This window comes from Octopus bimaculoides, chromosome 1, assembly GCF_046866305.1.
Source record: "Octopus bimaculoides isolate indiv1 chromosome 1, ASM4686630v1, whole genome shotgun sequence".
In the NCBI taxonomy this organism is placed as follows: Eukaryota; Metazoa; Mollusca; class Cephalopoda; order Octopoda; family Octopodidae; genus Octopus; species Octopus bimaculoides.
In genome coordinates, this window is record NC_142928.1 from 28945054 (window position 1) to 28970957 (window position 25904).

At 31.9% G+C, this 25904-nt stretch overlaps 1 protein-coding gene across 9 annotated transcripts in view; it reads left to right on the top strand.

The window, feature by feature from the left end:
* LOC106875241 (LIM/homeobox protein Lhx1-like) overlaps positions 1-25904 on the top strand; it is a 376403-nt gene that overhangs the window by 340385 nt on the left and 10114 nt on the right. For all 9 annotated transcript variants that reach the window (XM_089349878.1, XM_089349869.1, XM_089349888.1 and 6 more), the window contains one exon: positions 5616-5765. In XM_089349878.1, the coding sequence (XP_089206004.1) occupies positions 5616-5765 (150 nt within the window). The remainder of the gene's footprint in view (positions 1-5615; positions 5766-25904) is intronic.

Here is a 25904-nt window from a genome sequence, read left to right on the forward strand (position 1 = left end):
TTTCGACAAATATATCATATTTGGTTTCCGCTCACATTACCTCTACGAATACAGCTGTTGAGAAATTCACGAGTATCAGTCTTGTAATTTTTACTTGTGAGATCTTCACAGAATTGTAACTAGTGTAAAGGTATTAATAAGTTCAGGCTAGCATCTTTAGACATTGTTTACGTTATATGGCTACAGTTCATGTGTGAGAGAAATTCACTCCTGAACTTTAGTCATTTCGTTCAAAAACTATAACTGTAGTTACTCTAGCTATTTTCTTTGTTTTCGTTCTGCTATGGTATCGTGTCATTTGTTTTTCTCTTACTACAAAAGTCCGTTTAACATTAATGCTGTACGATTGGTTAAATCATTAGAAAGTCGGACAAACTGCTTTACAAAATTTGTTCCAGCTCCTTACGATCTGAATTCAAATATCACCGAAGTCACTTTTCATTCACTTCTCTCCAGGGTCGATAGAATAACGTACCAGTCAAGTACTGGCTCAATTTAATCGGGCATATGCCTTCCCTATAAATTCCTTGTCTTGTGCTAATTGTGGAAATTGTTATCATGCACAATAACTGCAGAATTAAACTCTGTTCCTTTAAGTCTTCGTTTCAAAACACAACGTGGCCGGTGTTACCTTTCTCCTGGAATCGAGGACGAGTGTACTAGTGAAATATTGACTCTAGTTCAATCGTAAAATACAAGACTCTATCACTCTAAGGTTCGATACTTGCGACAGGAAATAACTTCATGAATTAGTTTATGCATAAACATCTGGATATCAATAAAATAATTACAGATCAAATATTCTTTTCTACTCTAGGCACAAGGCCTGTAATTTTTTGGGAGGCGGATGGCTATTCCATTAGATCGACCCCAGTACGTAACTGGTACTTAATTTATCGACCACGAAAGAATGAAAGGCAAAGTCGAACTCGGCGAAATTTGAACTCAGAACGTAAAGACAGACGAAATAATAACTGATCAAATATTAATATACATTTAATCGAATTCTCTCGTTTCACTCCCCATTATCGCCGTAATTCCTTCAACATAGTGTGTGCCTTTGTGACAAAGTTAAACATCCTTATCAAAATACAGTGGTGGTGGAGAAGGACAAATATTTTGTAGTTTTTATTTACGTATCATTAAGTTCCAAGGTTCGAATCACACAGTGATTCATTCTACTTTGTAATCAACAAAGGAATTCACAAACTACCAATATTGTACTCTGAATGAATTCAATCAAATGTACTCTCTATTTTTCATAATCTTTATAAAAACCCTATAAAACACGGGGGAAACCACATTTAAATTTCTATTTTGCTTCAAACCTAAAATTCATTTCTAAATTATTCTAAATGAGTCTATGTCATTCCGACCAACTTCAAGTTTTATAATTTGCCCATTTATACACAAAAATCTATTTCTTCCATTATCTCGCCTTCCTTGTCTTTCTGTTATACTTCCTTCCACTCTATTTCCTTCAATTCTCTTTTTTCCTTTTATGTCTTCCTATTTCTGATTCTGTGATGATGTCGTTACGTTAATATCCATCTGTACTTAATGTTAGCGACTTTATCTTGCTTCACATGTCTGGAATATTGGCATTCTTCGTGTAATGCCTTTAGAATCCGTTTCATTAACTTGACATCAAAAAGCATATTTCACAAATGTATCATTCGTTACAGACTAGATAGACTTCTATATTTCTAATGCATTTTAAAAAATGTATTATATAAAAACGACGACGGAGAGTAAAAACAGGAAAAAGTGCAGATGGGAGAGCCATGAGAGTGGATTAAATGCAGCATTTGCCTTTTATATTTGCCGAGTTGACAGAGAAATAAAAAGCGAAAAATCTTGTGACAGTATAAAATTGGTAGTTCTCTCCTAACATTTTAACCTCTTCCACAATATTTAGAATTTTTATATTTGCTATTTTTCTTTCAGTCATTTCACTGTGGTCATGCTAGCGCACTGCTTTTAAAGGTTTTAGATGTACCGACCCACACCTCGTCCCTCAGTAGTTTTAAGTCTGGTGCTGATTCTATCGTTATCTATTGCCGATCTGTTATGATAGGGGAAGTAAACAAAGCAACGGTTGTCAAGCTGTGGGTGGAAGACAAATACAGAAATAAAGACACACACACACACACTTATATAGACCGGGCAGCGCGTTGTGTTCTTGAGCAAAACATTTCATCTCATGTTGCCCTGCGATCATTTTCGACACTGTTCAGGCAATTTGGTGGAGGGAGTGATCAAATGTATGGCACATACATTTGATCACACTATAAAAAAATTTGTGCAGGTCGTTCGGAAAAAGCCGAAAACTCGAACGTCGTCTTCAATGGGAGAATCTATTCTATATATATATAGCTATTCTTTCATTTGTTTCAGTCATTTGACTGCAGCCATGCTGGAGCACCGTCTTTTGTCGAACCGAACAAATCGACTTATTCATTGGAAGCCTAGTACACATCCTATCGACCTCTTTTGTCAAGCCGCAAATTTACGGGGACGCAAAGACACCAACATCGGTTGTCAAGTGATAGTGGGGAACAAAACACAGACACACAAACATATTTACACACACACACACACACACACACACAAATTCCATTATTTCAAATTCTATGTACTAGAATTTTAAGGATATTCATAGCTCTTTTACACCACAAACGCAAACGCTAAGACACTCTTCAGCATAATTCCAATGCTGGAATAAGGAGTTGGGGTATATACACACACACACACACACACACACATACTCAGAGAGAGAGAGAGTGAGGGAGAGAGAGATAGAGAGAGAGAGAGAGAGAAAGAAAGAAAGAGAGAGAGAGCGAGAGATAGAGAGAGAGAGAGAGAGAGAGAGAGAGAGAGAGAGAGAGAGAGAGAGAGAGAGAGAGAGAGTTGGAGAGAAAATGAGAGAGAAAGAGATTTACAAACGTAGACTTGCTAATTAATCTTTACAAATTCAGAAAGTGTTTAATTACTTGCCGTCTCTGAGAAGATTCGGAGAGATGGATTTTCGTGTAAAGTATAGATCATTAAATATACTCAAATTTTTGTGTTTGCCGTTGCTTTTGTTGTCTTTCTTCGCCTTGTCGTGTCTCATATTCTATCATTTATAATTACAAACACACACACAAACACACACACACATATATAAATATACATGACATGATCTATGACATATGAATATGTGTGTATATATACTTGCGTACATGTGTATATATATATATGTGTGCGTGAGTGTGTTTGTGTGTATTATATATATATATATATGTATATATATATATATGTATATGTATATATATATATATATATATATATATATGTATATATATATATATATATATATATGTATATATATATATATATATATATATATATATATATATATATATATATATATATATATATATATATATATAATACATGTATTTTGTATGAATATATGTATTTTGTATATACATGTACTTTATATATATATGTATGTATTTCATATATGTACAAATATATATACGTATATATATATATATAAATATATATATATATATATATTCATATGTACACGTATATATATACATATATATGTGCGTGCGCGTGTATTTTATGCATCTATATATTTTATATGTATTTATAAATATTATATATATATTTTATATATATATTATATATATTATATATATGTATATATATTATATATATATGAACTCACACACATACACACACATACATGTATATATATATATATATATATATATATATATATATATATATATATCATGCGCTCACGCACAAGTGTGTGTGTGTGTTTGTGTATAGTTGTCTGAAAAAAAAACATGGTATAACATAGCTCTATTCGTCATTAGTGAAACACGCAAACACACTGTATTCGACCAAGCAGGGGTCTAATGAGTTTGCTATCGATTTTTAGAAAGTATATTTGAATCTGGCAGCTCTCTCTTGTTTCGATTACTCTGTATGACTTACGATATTTTTTCTGTGTACGTGGGGAGTGGATGGCACACAATGATCAAGTAAGTTGTCAGGACTGTGCGCATGGTGTTTCAAGGAATATTATTTCATATAGATATATATGACCTATATATGTCTATCTATCTATCTATCTATCTATCTATCTATCTATCTATCTATCTATATATATATATATATATATATATATATATATATATATATATATATATATATATATATATATGTGTGTGTGTGTGTGTGTGCGTGTGTATATCTATATATATATATATATAAAACTGTCTATCATATATGTGATTATGAAGCGTATATTTGGTTATATGTCTTTCCCTAAGTATACATTTTATTCTTGTTCATATGTGTGTTTCTGTTTAGATTGATAGATAGATAGATAGATAGAAAGGCGGCGAGCTGGCAGAAACGTTAGCGCGCCGAGTGAAATGCTTAGCGGTATTTCGTCTGCCATTACGTCCTGAGTTCAAATTCCGCTGAGGTCGACTTTGCCTTCCATCCTTTCGAGGTCAACAAATTAAGTACCAGTTACGCACTGGGGTCGATGTAATCGACTTAATCCCTTCGTCTGTCCTTGTTTGTCTCCTCTATGTTTAGCCCCTTGTGGGCTATGCAGAAATAAGATAGATAGATAGATAGATAGATAGATAGATAGATATACATACACACACACACACGAATGTATGCTCGAATTATACTTTTGTACGTCACATTGAATGTTCCATAAACATGTGAGTGTGTACCTCTCTACTGTCGTGCATACATACATACATACATGCATACATACATACATACATACAGACTAAACATGCTTACAATACTATAACTCATAACTGAAAGTATTAAAGTTTTGCTGTACGTAAATCGAAAGAATTAAAGGGGCATTGCGATAGCTGAGCTTCATGCGCTTTCGCACTCACTCGTGAGCTTCCACTGGTAGCTATCTGTATATGTGACATCGTGTCTCAAGAATTCAATGCTTTAAATCTGTTTATAACTATTTGTTCAGATATGTTGTATACTTCCACTCACAGACACATTCTCACACACACGTAAACACACACACACACACACACACATCATCATCATCATCATCATCACTAAAGCGTTACGTAATATATTAGATAGGCATATGTACTCTCATAATGTCATATCGTATATTTCAGGAACTAGCCCTTTACATACACACATACACACACACACACACACACACACACACAAATATATATATATATATATATATATATATATATATATATATATATATATATATATATATATATATATATATATATATATATATATATATATATACATATATATATACATACGCATGTGAATGTACAGAGAAAACAAAAGAATTTAAAAGACAATATTCAAATTTTTCATGCGCTCAATCACGATTGACCTGGGGCTAAGCAAAAATAGCATATTTCAGATTCAACCTTCACTGTATTATCTAACGTCAATGTCTTGAATTTACTTAACAATTTGCTTGATACATATATATAGATATATATATATATATATATACACACACACACATATATACATATGTATATTTCTACATATATGTATTCATAATTTCAAATTTTTCATTTTAGATAATGGACAGGATTTCTATCCTGGTTATCAAGCCTACAACGAATTCTTTCCCGGTCAAGGACAAGAAGGCCCCGGTAACATAAACTTCCTTCCGCCTACGTCACAAGGAACCCCACCGATTAGCCTAGAACAATCTTTACATCCCGGCGGTATGTTCCTTCATAATCACTCTTATGCTCCCACGGCCTAACATTGGATCATTCACAGATTTATCATTATTAAACAAACAATAAAATCAAATTTTAAAATAATAAATATAAAACATAACACTATTACAAAAAAAGGTTAAAACAAAACAAAACATACAACATTGGTCATAACAGAGCTATATTGATTTCCACCCGAGACGTAGTCTCATGTGTTGGAAATCAATATAAAAATCAACATAACAACTGCTACATCATCATCAATAACAACAATAATAGAGCAACTAAACACCTGATCGGTCAGTCAATTCATTCATTGCTGTATTAATTAATATCTTCATTAAATAAATGTATAAACAAAGACAGCAAACATCACATTATGTAGGAAATCACATATTGGCATGTACACAGGTTTATGTAAGCATGTGCGTGTGTCTGTGTGAATGTGAATATATATGTATCTCGAACACACATCCACGTCTATACATATGTGAATACGTATGTATATTTGTACATTGAAATATATATGTGTGTGCGTGTATGAGAGAGTGTGTGTGTGTGTGTACAATGCAACTCAAAGTTATACAGTCATATACATTTCTAGTAAGAAAAACTGACATACACATACATTGAATCATTTCCTGCCCCACATACCCACATAGAGTTATGCATGCATTCTCATCTGCATATTTTTGCATACAATTCACTCGGGTGATACTTACATGCACAGTTTTCAAAAGACAACAACAATAATAATAATAATAATAATAATAATAATAATAATAATAATAATAATAATAATAATAATAATAATATGCGTATACAAAGGCATTTAACACTTGAGTGTACACCAACGTGTTAAATATGTATGTATACGCATATATTTCATTCAACGCTACTTCGTGCAATTCTAGCTAAACAACAATAACAATATCAACAACAACAATAACAACAACAATAATAATAATAATAATAATAATAATAATAATACTAATAATAATGTACAGCCTTTTTAACTTCAACGTTTTCCAGTTCAAACATTTTTCTTCTCTGTGTTGATTCTTTTTAACATTTTATTTTTCGTTAGTTAAAGTTTAGTAACTTAAATGCATAGATCGTTCGAGGGTTTGGTTGGGGAGTAATCAGAGTGCAAGTGGGTGTGAGTTCATATTACATGGTCGCTTGTATTTTTAACAGCATCTGAGCACAATCATTCTGACCGTGTGTATGTATGTGTGTGTCTGCGCGTGCGACAGGAACTGCCCTCTAAAATTCTGGTCCACTGTGCGTGTACAACAGTGTAAATGGATATATATATATATATATATATATATATATATATATACTTCAAACACTTAGACATTTTACCTAATATTCAGGTTTAATCAACTTAACAATGGAATATGACAAGGTTGGCTCACCATACAAAAAACACGCAAAGTCAGTTAACTTCACTTAAGCATTTATTATTTGGTGTCAAAATTTCCGTCGCACCGACATTCATCAGTGACCTCACTGACGTCATTCCATTGTACACCCAGCCACACATTCATCCCACCCCGTCATATATATATAGACAGAACTGCTTCACCATCGTATTTATTATAGGGCAAAAGAGCAGATATCCCAAATATCTTATACTCGTAACTCTCAGGCAAAATGAACATTACACTGTGTGACAAGGCTGGCCCTTTGAATTACACAGAGAAAGCATTCGACCTGCTTCGACATAGTCTCATAGAAATGATTCTACCTTCTGAATCTAAATTACGAAGCTTGGTTCGAGTCATATCTACGGCAGATGATTCACTAGAAAATGCTGCAGCATCATTTGAACTCTTAACGTCATGATTAGAGAACGAACTTCTTAATCATTTGATCACAAATCACCCTATTTACACACTAAATTGAAAAGAGAAAATCGCCGAAGTGAAAAAATTCGCATAATAATAGTCCTTCCAATAAGGACTATACTATACTAAATAGTATAGGCAGAAGGCCTATACTATTTAGATGGGAGGGAGATAGTCGATTACATTGAGGTCATTGCGCAACTGGCGCTCATTATATCGACCCCGAGAGGATGAAAGGCTGTATGTGAACTCAGAACGTTAAGACCGGCGAAATACTGCGAAGCACATTGTTAAGCGTGCTAACGATTCTGCCAGCTCGCAAGAATAGTAATGATGATGATGATAATGATAATAATAATAATAATAATAATGTGTGCGTGTGTGCATACGCGCGTGTGAGTTATGCTGAATAATTTGCTTCCTGCTTGACGAGAAGCATTTAGTTGGCAGTTATTTGACCAAATAAATACTTGGTCATGGAATTAACGTCGAAGCGAGAGAATTGTTCACAGGTACCTGTAGCCTTAGTGTGAGTCTTAGGCCGTGAAAAGATCGAACCTTCGAATTACTAATACAACCCAGAGAGAGAGAGAGGTGAGGGAGGAGGGGATGAGGAGAGGGGAAGAAGTGGAGAGAGGGAAGAGAGGGAGAGAAAGGGAGAGAATGTGCGTGAGTGTGTTTGTGTATATATATATGTTGATAATACAACTATGAAAATCATAATATTGAGTATTTGTAAGCTCTTCACATTTACATTAAGGTTAAGAATTTCCACACAGTATGAAGTTATGGAAATAGGGGGGAAAATGAACTATTTTGATTGCTAAATATTTGAACGCAACAAAGTTTGGTGAAGCGTTAACTTTTCAGTAATCTAAGCTTCAACACTTGTTCACAATGAAAGCCATCCAAAAGTAAAGTAGGAAAAATGTCAACAACTTAAAAATTACTTCTTACAAAATGGATGGGCCTTTACATCTTTGGAGATATTCTTACATTTCTAATTTTATTTTAGAAATTTATTTACAAAACATATTTGAAATTAAGCCTTTTCCACCAAAATCAAGACAAGTGAGAGGCTAGTAAGTTAGACTGTCAGATAACAGAGCATAATAAAACTACAGACACACACACTTATAAACAGACATCTATTAGTTTTAAGGATGACAGAAAAAGTACTCAATACCATAGTAGAGTATAATAGTCTATCTAACTAGTAGCCTTTTACTGAGTAGTTTCCCTTGACAGGTAATTGATTCCTCTAAGAGGAACCGAGCGCACAGGGAAATTAGCTATGGGGCAGCCGAAATAAACCATTTTATATATATATATATATATATATATATATATATATATATATATATATATATATATATATATATATATATATATGTATATATATAACTTTTGGTGAGTGACAGTATACACTACAGATCATCCATGCACTACGGAATATTTTATAAATGAATAAAGCAACATATTTTTTTTTTAAGTTAACAACCAGCAGCAACAACACCGTCACCAACATTGTCAAAAACAATAACATAAACATCATCTTTATCATCTTCACGTATAAATACATAAAAAGCAGAAAAAAAAAACTTTGAACCAGAAAGTTTATTTGATTTACAGGTTATATTTTATTTCCAGAACAACTTGTGATAATCTTAATAAAAAATGTATGTATATGAAAAATCTATAAAAAAAAAAAAAGAATTATATCACAAGAAATATTGTGTATAAAAGATATGAAATATAAATAAATATTCGTGATGTATAAAATTTTCATTCCAATTTGATTTTTTTCGTTTTTTTTCCTCCTTTTTTTCTAAATATTTATTTTATCTCTTTGTTATTGCGTAAACCGTTTAGAAGTGTTTGGTATTATTTTTTCCTTCTGTGTCACTATTTGCGTGCATATGCTTGCGAATATATATATATATATATATATATATATATACGTAATACGTGTTTAAAGTTATGTTGTGATATGATTTTCTGCACCTCCAAATATTGATACATAAATTCCAGTAGATGTCTTTTGTTTTTGTTTATTGTGTTTGCGCGTGTATACATGTCTTCATGTATAAAGCATAACTGTATTCCTTATCGGTAAATATTCATATATATACTTGATGTATTCTATAAGCGGAAAGTCAAAAATGGGTGATAGAAAAGCAGGTGAAAGGGAGAAAGAAGGAGTGACAATTGTTCAGCTACACGTTCATAGGTATACATTAATCCTTGTACGTTTCACCATGTAGACGATTATAGGGGCCATGAGCTGTTTGTAAACGTCTGGTTGGTACCTGACTTCAAATATATTTGTGCTGATGAAGAGGCCAAAATCATCGTGGGGCAAGAGTACTTGTTTTTGTATTTCAACGTCTACACAGTATGCTCCGTCACCTTGGTTTTGGCTTCGAGTTCTCTTAGATTTATGAATACAATAAAGTGCCCAAGCTATCCCCTCTGTTTTGGAAAACACCAGACATTCCGGTTAAAACCATCGTGATATAACGCGTGGGTGCCAGTACACAACCATGTTTAACACCGTTTGTGAATTAGAAAACTGGTGTCGATTCTCCATCATCAAGTACTCTGGAGAACTATCCCTCATTGAATTACCATACTGAAAGGAATATATTGACAAGTCATTCTTCTTTCACCATGACTTTCTAGAACCATTCAAAGTGTCACAGGGTTAAGGTTGACTGATAAATACTTAGGGATCACGGTACTACGCATGACCTAATAATTATGTTGATTGTACAGTTATCCTCTTTACACGGTATTGTTTCTTAGATAACTTACTGTGTTTAAAGTGGAAAATTCGTCTGGCTCAGTATTACTAGAGTAGTTTGTTGTCACACATACACATATGCAATGTTATTAAAAACTCAAACACCACCAGCAATTACTCTGAGTATCTCGATTACTATCATCAGACAATTATGGAAAAAGGAATTCGAGAAAAGTGTGTTTATATATGTATATGTGTGTGTCTGTTTTGTGTGTTTGTGTGTGTGTGTGTGTGTGTGTGTGTGTGTGTGTGTGTGTGTGTGTGTGTGTGTGTGTGTGTGTGTGTGTGTGTGTGTGTGTGTGTGTGTGTGTGTGTGAGAATATAAAATATGATTCGATAAGATAAAAACACAAAAGTTGGAACGAATGGATCTTATTGATTGATCATATTGATATTGGAAACAGTAACCAAAATAAAAATATGTAAAACTGAAGGGAGTTATATGCATGGATGTTGGTATATATTTATAAAAGAAGGGAAACAAGAACTAAAGAGGAGAGAGAGAGAGAGAGAGAGAGAGAGAGAGAGAGAGAGAGAGAGAAAGAGGGCCTGAGAAGCTGAGAAGGAAGGGAAACTAAGAAAAAGAACGAAAGAGACGGAATCGGACCGGTATAAAGAACAAATAAATCTTAATAGAGAATAATAGAAAATAAGAAACTCAATAGGGGAGTTGAGGAAATGACGAAAACATAGAAATATATAAATATAAAAATTTGGAAAAAGACGAGTAAAATTCTAAAAGACAGAAAAAATAGGTTTAGATTAAATTTATAATCATAAGATTAGTAGACGCAAATTAAAAATATATCTGAGAGAAATTTTACCAATAGAAATAGAAATAATATACAAACCTCCACCAAAAGCTTGAGTGCTGAATGGCAATAAATATATAAGGGTGTAACGTGCAGAGAGAAAGATAAAAATTTAAAAATTCTTCCGCATATTGAGGCTACAGCAGTTCAAAATGGCAGCATAACATTTTAATATACTAGAACTCCAAAGATATTAACAATCAGAAAATATAAAGGTAACACGTCAATGATTCAGAAGTATGCCTTCAATAATTTTGAGATTCATATTTTTCAATTATTTTGAGTGAGTCTCGAATTTGTTGGTTAAAAATATCTATGATTAAAAATACTAAATACGATCGAAAATTAAATGAATATGTTATTACGATCTACCCTTCTGTAGGGTACCCCAATAAATGAAGCCAGTCAGCATTCCTGCAAGAACTGAATGAACTTGAATAGCTTTACCAAGAACTTTTCTGGGTGTTGAGATGTATGAGCGTGTTGCCTAAAATGTACCTTCAGTTAAATATCCTTTAACACTACACAATAAGCCAATTCTTCCACAATGCAATCATGACTAAGAAAAACGTTGCTAGGATCGATGAAATTACAGGTAAGAAGAGAAGTAATATCAATAGCACTGGAAAATCTGTTTGAATTATAATGCTTAATACAAACGAGAAAGCCTTAGTTTCGGGTAACACGAATACGCCATTCATTAGACGGATTTATAACAGGCCTCTTAAAATTGCTTACTGAAATAAGTTTAAGAACAGTCGACGATAACCTTATGCAGCTAATTCTTTGGATACCTATTTAAACTTAGATACTAATAAATTTTTCTTTACTAAAAACCCCACGGGAAACTATTACTTTTTTTATAAAAGTACAAATTATCCGACTAATATTCTATGAATCTCAATTCCGAATATAAGTTTCCATATATAAAATAAGTGTATCGCGTTATTGTCCTCGTTAATATAACGAGGCCCCGAGCAATATATATATATTATATATACTACCAGTCCGAACACACTGACGCGTAAGAATATATTTAGAAACATTCTGTGGTTTGATCCAAGCCGCAGTTTTAAAGTAAGAGCAAAATATTCAGAGAATTCTTTAATTTTTTTTCAATTATCAATGAATCATTGCAAATATAAAAATTTTGACAGAAGCTTAATTAATGTTAGATAGTCATGCTGTAAGAATTTCAATAGGTTTTTTTGACCATTCTAATTTTGGAAACTCTACAAAAGTAACAATATTACCTCACCTTCATATTATAATATTTGCATTGATCTTATTAATTGTCCACGAAAATACCAAGAAAAATGGCCCTTAGCAGGTTTAGTCAAGTTCGTATACCTTTTGGACAAATCCAATGCAGATGACTTCAAAATATATTAGAATATCTTAGAACAGTCTAATTTGTATCAGTGCTAATATTTCGTTCGAGGGTATGTGTGGTGTAATGTAGGTATAATCGAAACGATTTTTCTTTTAGTTTCAACGCAATAAATGCATGAATGACTTGTGTTTCTAAATTCCTGTATAGAAGCATCTAAATATTTGCTTATGGCATTCTGTCTTCTATCAATTATTTTCTTTACTCCCTTTTTGGGCTGCTGCGCTACCATTTTTCACATAACCCTTCCACCCTCTCTATGTATCAACGATTAAAAAATTATCAACTTTGCGTCTGTAAGTTATCACTCCTTCACTCTTCACTGTTTGCAGTATACATTTCTCGCCAAAGATATACCTTCCTGTCACACAAACTAATCAACTTTTCAAATACCATCGGAAATCAGGCTTCATTTATATTTCTCTGTCTAGTTTGTCCATGGATGTTTCCTGACTTTCATATATATCTATATATCTTATATTACCTTCCCGAGTTGCTTATAATTAGCAGTGGGTATCTTCATAAGAATATACATGCATATATATTCGATGAAAACAAATATAATATCTAGTGGATGAAAGTGTGAATACACGGATTAGGAGACAAAGCACTTTCATATCACATACTCTGGTCTTAGAAAGAAGTGAAAGGACACATTAAATAATGTACTTCTAGATTAATTAGGCACGAAAAAGTAAATGTAGCACGAATAAAATAAGAAATGCATTGATAGGGTACTAAAGAACAGTCCACAATTTATATATATATCACTTTTATATATAATGTTATGCTGTTGCCTAACAAAATCATTGAAAGATACTGTACAACTTAAAGTAGCGTTTAAATGATATTTTTAGCCAACAGGACACAACATTATCTTTCATATAAAGGAATATTTCTATCTCTCTATCTATCTATCTATCTATCTATCTATCTATCTATCTATCTATCTGTCTGTCTGTCTGTCTGTCTGTCTGCTGTCTGTCTGTCTGTCTGTCTGTCTGTTTGTCTGTCTATCTGTCTCTCTCTCTTTCTCTCTCTCTCTCTCTCTCTCTCTCTCTCTCTCTCTCTATATATATATATATATATATATATATATATATATATATATATGTATATATATATATAGATGTATTTATGTATGTATATGTGCGTATGCATGTGTGCATCTTTGAACACACTAGTAGATATATATATAAATCAATTACACGAGTGAAATTAAAAAGTATTTTGAATGTGCGGCACACTACGTATTTTGTAGGGTCTTGATGGAGAAGCAGTAGATGATGATATTAAAATATTTTCTCAATGACCAGAAGAGCTAATCAGATATATAAATCATGTTTTCATTATGATTATTGATTATTGAATAAAGAAATTAAAATTTTAATGAAAAGTTATTGGTTATTGGTAAAAGCTTTAAATTATATTTCCGGAGAATCTTTCGACAAATTCACACGTTCACTTATATTCACATATATAAGAACCGGATTTCTATAGATATATGAATAATTGAAATTGCTTATTGCATGTACGTAGCAATAGTATATGGTTACATCACTATCACCACTATCACTCAGCAGACATACACACTCATGAACTGTATGCATATATTTTATATATATATATATATATATATATATATATATATATATATATATATATATATATATATATATATACTATATTATATATTATACATATACTTATACATACATACAGATATACATACATATATATATATATATATATATATTGATAGAATTTAGTTTCACTTCAAGTGTGTTTTAAGAAAGACATATACATATGTAAGTGCACACGTATATGTAATTTCGCAGTAATTTATACACGCATACAGAAATATGTCAACGTACATATACACACAAACATACATATAAATCTTTATATGCATACATGCGTGTGATTGTGCACTTGTAAATGCGTGAAGTGTGCATACCTATGCAGAATGAATCAAAACTATAATTCTGTATACTATAACAATATATATATATATATATATATATCGAAATATGAGAGATTGTCTATAAGATATTTTAGTAACACAATCTTACGTACGTTTCATTAATATAAGGTGAGTATTAGTTACCTAATGCAAAGTAATAAAGACTAATTGTCAAATCGCCAGAAACGTAAATGTTATACAAAATTTTATCGGGTAGAAAATGATATTCACAGAATCAACCACAAAGTTAATAAAATATTCGTAATATGGTATTATTAGCTAATTTATAAAGAACTCCTGATATCTTTTATAAATTTATACCATGCAAATTAGCTGCTCCAGTTTGTTTTCTGCTGCAAGATGAGTTGATTTTTGTATAAACAGATTGGCTACTTATTTCTGTAGGAGTGATCAAGTAGATGAGACACCTTTGATGAGGTCTCAATATAGGTTGAAAAAATCAATTAAGGCCGTTTACAATTTTTTTCAATCTACAGAGGAAGCGCTAAACGTCACCTGTCTGTATATCTGCTGCGTAGGTTTACATCTATTTGTATTAGCCACTGGGAAAGGCTGAAATAATAAAAACTCTACTCCGTAGAACGAAGGCTGGAAAGATATGCAGTGATAAACATCTGTAAAATTGTGGAGAGAATTGTACCAAACTTTAGCATTGAAAGTTACACAAACAGCGGAACGGGGCGCCACTTCATAGTGCCAAAGATCCTATCATCGTCATCAAAATACAGAGTAGACCAGATGCTGCAACAACTGGGATTTTTCAGGAGCCCACAGCACTTCAACATCATTCCGAAATTCCTAAGAGACCTGCATGGTGTGAATGTAGTTGTTTATGAAACAAAACTGGATATCCTTCTGTCAAGGGTTCCAGATGAGCCTACCTCACGGCAAAAACACAGACGAAGGCACGTGGGCAACAGCATCAAACTCCTTCATTTACCAAGTGCCACATATCAGAGCCGGTTTCAAATAATGAGGGTGTAGCACAGCCAACGGTGTTAACCCAGCCTGACTGCAGTTTCAAAGCTGAAACAAGTTAACAACTTATATATGTGTATATATATATATATATGTGCATGTGTGTGTGTGTGTGTGTGTGTGTGTGTGTGTGTATATATATATATGTATATGTATATGTATATGTATATGTATATATATATATATATATATATATATATATATATATATATATATATATATATATATATATAAGGCCTGTAACATTATTTTCTTTCTTAATGGCTTTCTTCAGCTTTTTCTCTTATCATCTTTTCTCCCACACACTCGTTGTCATTATAATTTCTTTCTCTTTACAAACTTTTGTTTCTTTCCTACCCTCGCTTTCTTTCCTTCCTTCGTTTAGTTCTCAACTCTTTTTCAAAAACCTCTGATTGTGAGACTATAAATATATTTTAAGCAATCAACCATCAAATGCAGGTGCTCGCTTATAAGAAACTAAAATAATGCCCCACTTCCTTTATTTATAGTTGTTTGCATTTTTCGTCCTTTGTTGTAACCGTTGTTGTTGTTGCTGTTGTTGAACAAAGTGAGTTTCTTAGGTTAAATGAAGAACACGTACGCATATGGACACACACATACACACTTAATCTCTCTATATAAAATTCTTTGTTTGCTTGCCTGTTCCCTATGCATTCTCAAACGGCTCGACCAAATCAAATCAAATTTTACAAGGTAATAATATTAAACCCTGCGAGTGTTAGTCAACATGTAATTGTTTTTCCATTTGCATTAAAACAATATAACATTTGTTATACTCTTTCCATACTCAACTATAGTACAAGACATTTTATACGACGCCGATGACGTCACATTTTGTATATAAGTGTATAGGTGTCTGTGACTCTATGTACGTAAGTGTATGAGTGTGTATGTGATTGTGACTCTTTGTGCGTGAGTGTATGAGTGTGTATGTGCCTGTGAGTGTGTGTCTTTCCGCGTTAGGTACATTATCAAACATCCACACGCATCCACACACACATATACGTATGTGACGACTGACATGCGTGAATGTATGTCTGTATGTCTGTCTTAGTATATGTATGTGACTGTATGTGAGAGTGCATGTGTGTGTACATGTGATAATTATTATTTTCACTTGGATTAAAAAACACATCTACACATACATATACATATGTAATGACTGACAAAACAAATGAAGTGAAAAGCTATGTATGTCTATGTATTGGTCTTCCTATATGTATGTGATTGGCGTCAGACTTTGTATATCAGTGTGTGTGTTTTCAAGTTTATATCGTTTAGGAATCTTGACCCACCTCACCTGTGTAATGGAACTTGCTTAATTGTTACTTCCATGAAGCCTCATGTCCTACAGGCAACAGTCATAACAGGTAGTCACAAAGGAGAAAATGTTTTTGTTCCAATAATTTCTCTCATACCTACAGATATTCCATTTGAATTTAAGAGGCTTCACTTTACAGTCAAACTAAGTTTAGCTATTTCAATCAACAAATCTCAGGAGTAATCCCCCAGGGTAGTTGGACTTGATCTCTTTACTACATGCTTTTCCCAAGGCCAACTCTAATGTTACTTGCTTACTAGCTGGAAGTAGCAACAATTTATTCATTTGGACAACAACAACAAATTACACAATATATATTGTTTACTGTGAGGTGCTTCCAGGTTGACAGATTTTTAGTCAGTTCTAAATTCTGTTAGCATTACAATTTGTATTTTTATGAAAAATTATAAATATTTTAAAATAATTGAGAAAAAAGATATATCTTCATACTTATTGTTTACTAATCTGAATAAGATAAGCAGCGACCCGGGCAACACGGGTTATTCAGCTAATATATATATATATATATATATATATATATATATATATATATATATATATATATATATATATATATACTAGCAGCTAAGCCTGGTTTCACCCGGTCGGTTTGGATGATGTGACTGAAAAAACCTGCTCTGTGTAGGCATTCGACTTGTTCGGGCACGCTCTTACGTTAAAAAATCAATTTTAGAATAACATTTTTCTTTCAAAACGCTAAAGATAAATGACCCCCTACCCCTCAAAAAAAAAAAGAACCAAGATTCAACCAAATCAAAAAATAAACCCCAATACTAAGCGAATAAAGATGAAGCATCCCACTTTCACATATAATTTATATTATATACATATATATCTATATCATATATAGCAGTAAGAAAATGGAGGGGAATAGGTGGTATTCATCAACTTGCAGACATTGTATTGTGTCAATATGCTTGTTTATTTGTTTACTAAAAGGACAATAATAACAATATACAAACACGTGACATATTATGTCATATCAGTAATTAAAAAAAATGACATATAGTGACAGAAAATGGAATATTTATATTATATATATATATATGTATATATATATATATATATATATATATATATATATATATTATACATACGTATATATATTTATATTATATATACGTATATATAGTTATATTATATATATATATATAATATATATATATATATATATATATATATATATATATATATATATATATGCATGTATATCTATATGCATATATATATATATGTGTGTATATATACATATATATATGCATATATAATTGTGAATATATATATATATATATATATATATATATATATATATATATATATATATATATATATATGTGTGTATTCATCGAATGATTATGCATGCGTACAAAGAACGAACTATAGCCATAGTATATATATGCATATATATATATATATATATGCATATATATAGATAGACAATCAGATAGATAGATAGATAGATAGATAGATAGATAGATTAAAGTACATGCTTATAAAGATGAATGAATAAATAATCTCAACATGTTCTAAAGACAAAAAACCTAGTATGAAGTAGTAGCCAATGAACGAGCAACTTCTTTAACACTTATGACCCTACAGCAGTAGCAACAACATTGGCAACAACTGCAACAACAGGAACACAACGGGGGAAACACACACACACACACGCAGCCATCTTAGAAAACAAGAGCAACAACAAGGGGTGTATATAAAGCCACAACAACTACATTTTAGATATTGAAACTTTAGAAACAATTATTCCTAGAGCAGCTGCTTTAGTTTTATACATGAACAGAAGAAAGAGAAGTGCAGAAATACGTATCAAATATATGAAAATAAAATACATTCTGAAACGCATGTGTGTGAATATATATAAATATTGCATTATATATATATTTATATATTGATATTTGTTTATATATATATATATGTATGTGTATATGTATATATATATGTATATGTATATGAATCTCTCTCTCTCTCTCTCTCTCTCTCTCTCTCTCTCTCTCTCTATATATATATATATATATATATATATATATATATATATATATACACACATATATAAAATGAAAATGCTACATATGATATCCACGTTATGACAAGAATAATAAAAACAATGTAAACTAATGACGGCAAAGAAAATGTAAAATTTAAAGATAATGCATTGATATTATTATTATTATTATTATTATTATTATTATTATTATTATTATTATTATTATTATTATTATTATTATTAGTAGTAGTAGTAGTAGTAGTAGTAGTAGTAGTAGTTGCAGCAGCAGTAGCTGCAATAGTAGTAGTAGTAGGAAATGTAGCAGTGATAGTAGTATTGTCGTTACCATTATCATGTACCTCCTCATCGTACCGAACCTACAATTGACATCAACAGCACGACAGTCATCATCGTAATCAACATCAACTTCATTAAAACCGGTTGTGTGGTAGAAATAAATATGTTGGCTTAGTAATGTGTCTTGTATTAGTCCCATAAAACTTAATAGACTGGAGTAGACTTAACAAAAGCTATTGTGAACAATGTTGCACTGCCGTTTTCCAAAAGCCATTTTCCGTTTTTCTTTCTTTTTTTCTGGATTATGTGGCAGTACTTATTTGTTTAGCTACATTTTAAAAAGGTTTTCGTGTAGTAATATTGCTAATTTCACCAACTGCAGTACTTAACTGGTATGAATATATCAATCTCCTTTGTGTGAAAAGCAAAATTCACCAGAGCGTGTTTTAAAATGAAGCCGACGAAATTTAAAAACTGTAAGACATATTGTATGTGTGAAGGCGCATGGCCCAATGGTTAGGGTGTCGGGCTCACAATCACGCAGTAGTGAATTTGATTTCCGGACCGGGTTGTTTGTTGTGTTCTTGAGTAAGGTACTTTATTTCCCGTTGCTCCAGTTAAATCAGCTGTAGAAATGCGTTTCGACATCACCGGTGCCAAGCTGCATCGGTCTTTGTTTCCCCCTTGGACAACATCGGTGACGTGAAGAGGGGAGACTGGTATGCATGGGCAACTGCTGGTCCTCCACAAATAACCATCCCCAGACTTGTGCCTCAGAGGGTAATTTTCTAGGTGCAAGGGGGTCTTTACAATTTTACAGTGTTTTGCGGGTCTGCTACTTTATCTTTTCCATCATTCCATTTAACTATTTTTGATTCAGTACTACATGAAACCTTGGCATGTAGCTGTCAGCTTAATTATATTAGTTGTACTACCTGTACAGAGCAGCTAATTCTTGTTTGGGGTAAATGTTCATATGATTGGGCAATTAGCCCATGCTTTTGTACCTAACAGAATTTACACTTGAAACGTAACTAACTTGAACAACCGCAAGTCATCTTGTCTACGCTCTAACGACTCAACTCTTGATGTTTTAAAAATAGTAGCAGAGCTATTTAATATGAGCCGATTGTCACAACTTTAGGAAGACAGCAGATGATGGTTGATATAATTTTTCTCTATACCAAATTTATAGTTTAATAACTACAAAATTATGAGATGGGGATTCAATCCTGATGAGATTTTCACTTAGAAAGTTATATGGAGATAAAGTATTTTGTCAAATATGCTGGCCTTGTCAATCAATTTCATTCAATTACAACTTAAAACTTTGGGCTAAAAGCAGAAACAATTGGTCTGGTTTTAGTTGCACAGGATCAAATTCTAACGATATTATGAAAATGACATAAGAAAAAGATGCTATGAAATGTAGATTATGTACAATGACAGATTTAGGCGCATTATGTTTGGCTGCGCGATTTTTGTTAAGTCACTGAGTTGGTAGTGATCTACACCGGAAAACGAATAAAAAGTAATGTACCTAACACAACACATTACCTAAAGATATACTTATATAAGTCAATATTTACTGCAGCATTTCCCCGACAATAACTGAAGTTTTTAATGACAGTGGATACACTAAAGTGGATATGGGCATCAGACACTCTTGCTAACAGATAATGGAAGTGCTGGTTAAAGAATTATACTGAATCTATACACGCTGCAATAACACAAATTGGAAAATGAGTACATAATTTGCATATTACAAAAACTTCGTGGTTTTAATAACAAAAAAGAAAGAAATGAATGGAGTATATATATACATCGATAATACAGAAAAATATTTCTCACGTATAAGAAGAGTGTTTCTTTGTGTAATGTGTTAGTAGAGGACAAAAAAATAAATTCTTTTTTCTCAGCTGAAAATGTATAAACATGGCTTAAATTGTGTTTCAATCCGGGCTGCGAAAACCAGCTTTGGTGCTCGTAACTAACGATGCGAAAAACGCAGAAATGCATGCATCCTACGACTCAATGACGTGATTCACAACCCAGTAGGAGGAGACCATTTTCCCGGAAATACTACGACAGCAAAAGGTCTTTTCACATCAAAGTAAAATCATATTGTTTCCGTGCGTAATAGAACGTATATGATATGATTTTACATGTGTATATATATATATATATATATATATATATATATATATATATATGACGCTATTGGTGGGATCAGCCAAAAAATGTACTCCATCCACTGAAAGATAAATATCATCGAATAAGCGTCAGTACTTAAATATGAGATACTATTAGTTTCATGCCGTAGAAGAGCAATAAACTGGCAACTTTAGATTTCATGTCTCCTGCTTTCATGTGTGTGTGTGAGTTTGTGTGTGTGTGTGTGCATGTGTGTGCGCGCGCTGTTTATGGAATAATTTTGTTTTAACTTCCAAAAATTCGCTCCATTTATATTACATAGGCAGTTGTCATACTTCTGAAATCCCTTTAATTTATTTTTAAATATCTTATTAAGCATATATGATAAATTCGCCTAATGCTCAGATATTATTACAATGTATTTTATAGAACATGTATAAACGTTTGTGTGTGAGTGTGTGTGTGAACATATACATATTAGTGTGATGCATATATATACATATACATATATATATATATATATATATATATATATATATATATATATATATATATATATATATATATATATACATATACATATATATATATATATATATATATATATATATATATATATATATATATATATATATATATATATATCTGTATGTATAGATACATATATATTTGTATATGTATAGAGAGAGAGAAAGAGAAGCACGCAGTCATGGTATACATAAATATCTACATAACTTCATGGATCAATGAAGATCAATCACTATATGAACATGATTACGTTATTGATCACAATCGATACTTAACTGTTATTACACCTACATTCATTTATAATAAATGGATATAATATTTTAGTTTAATAGTTTCATTGCACTATTATATCGTTTGTCTTTATCTCGGGGGAGGTTTTCACATAAACTATGTTTATGTTCAAATAATTGTGTGTCCGTGTGTGTACATACATGCATGCATACATATGTATATATATATCTATATATATATAAGTGTGTGTGTGTGTATGTGTGTGTATGTATGAATGTATAAATCTATCTATCAATCCGTCTCTCTCTCTCTCTCTCTCTCTCTCTCTCTCTCTCTCTCTCTCTCTATATATATATATATATATATATATATATATATATATATATATATATATATATATATATACGACGGGCTTCTTTCAGTTTCTATCTACCAAATCCACTCACGAGGATTTGGTCGGCCCGAGAGTATAGTAGAATACACAGGCCTAAGGTGCCACGCAGTGAGACTGAACCTGGAACCATGCAGTCGGGAAGCATGCTTCTTGCAATACAGCCACTCCTATGCCTGCCACTCCTGCGATGGAACTTGGAAGTAGTTAATAATACTACCAGAAAATGCTGGACAATTCTGAAAATGGACAACCTTTATATTGTATTTTAGTATGCTCCTAACGGAATATGCCTTAAGTATATATATATATATATATATATATATATATATATATGCACATATATACATGTGTGCATGTATGTATATATATATATATGTATGTATGTATCTTGGAATATACATATATATACATACGTATGTATACATTTATGTGTGTATGTGTGAGCACTCATAGATATGAATACATTTATACATCTGTATAACATTGTCTTTCTCTTTGTCTGACTTTGTCTGTGAATTTGCCTATATTATTCGTCCTCCTCTCCTTCTCTCTCATTTCCTCTTCTTCATTCTCCTTTTCTTTCCTTCTCTATTTCACTCTACTCTCTCTCTCTCTCTCTCTCTCTCTCTCTCACTTATACACTCATATACTCACTATCTCTGCCTTACTAATTTTCCCGTTAACTCAATATTTTTTGATTCACACTCTCTCATTCAGAAATCCTATACTCTCTCTCTCTCTCTTGGCTGCGATAAAATCTGCATACTTCGTTTATGAATTATATTTAAGATGAATTCTTGTCACTTGTTTACTTCATGTAGACAGAGAATCGTAGCACCGACCGTTTAGATGTTGTAGTGAACAAGAATTACGCTGCCTATATCCATGTACACATTTCAAGGATTGCCGCTTTATGAAATTTGAGCGTCGCCGATTCAAGTCCCTCTGCGGGCCATAATAATTTACCATCCACGTGATCTAGCGTTTCGATAAATGAACTCGATAGAAGTGCCAGACTAAAAAAAAAAAAGCAAAAAACACCAGAAATAAAGAAAACAAGAACTGGTCCCGACATTTCTCAACTAAACACTTCAAAGCGTTGCTCCAGGATGGCCACAGTCTATTGCTTGAAGCAAGTAAAAGATAAGATATATATGTGTATGTGTGTGTGTGTGTGTGTGTGTGTGTGTATGTGAAGTTATAACTTTTAAGTGTTGGTCTCTCAGGACACGAGTGAATAGCCATTTCATACATATATGTTTAGTCTTTTTTGTATATAAGTAGAAAGGTATATATTTGTCTATGATTGTTCTATTTCCGCGCGCACACGCGTGTGTGCACATATCTTTATTGCTTCATTCAGCAGCTCTTCATTAATGTATGCTTGTTGAAGCTATATAGGCTATAAACCTATTTATTACTGATATTTTCTCGTAACATCTACCGGCCGTGTCTAGATGCTGTGAAAATAGGAAGTGGTTAGAACAGATAAACCTTTATTTGTAGTTGCAGACTCTGGGTCAGCTTCAAGAATGCTGTTTGCGATAGCAAAGTATTACAGTCGCTGAATGCAGAATATACTTTCAGAATGGCTTATATACATAAGTGATCGAGATAGTGAACTTATATTTTCGAATTATGAATGGGCGGTGGAACATATACTGACTAATGGGATTGTATAGAACTGTGTTAAATATGTTATACGTGTTCCGCTCTATTTGGCAGTGACTTCATTTTGCGTTCAAGTCTTAAATTGGATCCCTATAATTTTCATCGAAGTTCAATGGCTGAGATATTGAGTTTCTGTAATTTATGGAAACAGAATTTTGTGTGTAAAAGTGTTTTCACATTATGTAGAATACAATATCACTATGTATGTACATATCTCTCTCTCTCTCTCTCTCTCTCTCTCTCTCTCTCTCTCTCTCTCTCCCTTTCTCTCTCTCTCTCTGTATATATATATATATATATATATATATATATATATATATATATATATATATATATATATATATACATATACACACATCTGTATATCTTTATAATCAAGTATAAAATCTATATACGATTTTATCAAGTAGCCAGCACGTAATAAACCATATAAGTAACAATTAATACAAAATATATAATTACATAAATATAATTATAGTAAGGGCGCCACATGCTAGAAAGAGACCTCAAATGGCCCTAAGAACTACATTATTTACCACATTTGTACGGGCTAAAATTGAGGGAAATGACATATAATAAAACAAGGAAAATGCACAGTTTACATTGTTTTAATATATTTTACATGATAGAGTATTGTGGTAGCCGACAGGTTTCCTTCTTTTATTATTATTATTATTATCATTATTATTATTATTATTATTATTATTATTATTATTATTATTATTATTGTTCAGTAGTTTTATTTTTATAACGTGCTTTCACTTCACTACCGAGCGCAGCTCTGTGCGCCTTGGGTATGTGCTGTGGTTTGCTGTGGTGCTTTTATGTTTACTGTATTGAAAGTGTTTTGCGTAGAATGTGTGCAGTACCCAGTAGTGCAATTTTCTGTATGTTACATATATTTGTAAGTCCTGGTATTTTTGTTATGTATTTGTCTGAGTATTATTATTATTATTATTATTATTATTATTATTATTGTTATTATTATTATTATAATTGTTGTTATTATTATTATCATCACTATATATATATATATATATATATATATATATATATATATATATATATATATATATATATTGCAATACAACTCACCACGTGGGGGTAATCGGAATTCTCTTCTTTCTTTTTTCTATTACTATATGGATATATATATATATATATATATATATATATATATATATATATGATGCTAGTGAACATGCACACACTCATACTTATATGTACATATATATTGTTTGATATATGAATTTTAAAGTTTATAGTTAATGCAATTTTAATTTATTTCTGTAGTATTAACCTTATTTTAGAGATATTACAGTTTTACTGCTTCCATTCATTCAACAGTTCGACCCCTTTAGATTTTTAGAGTTGAAATCTTTAACACGCATTCAATTTCATGATGTGCACATAGTACTAGACGGGTCTCGAAATCGGAACTTTTATTTCGAAGCTTAGAAATATAAGGTTTCTAGTTGCTATCTTGGTGAGCACTACATACACATCAAGAAACGAAACTCCTGATAGAAAACAACTAAGTGAAACATTGCATAGAATGAAACAGTATTTTTCTTTTTTATCTCGACAGATGATGTATAGTTGTAGAAGCTATATCATTATATTTACACTTGATATTGTGGTTGTTGACCTTACACTAGAATTGGGAAAGCAGGTTTATGACAAAG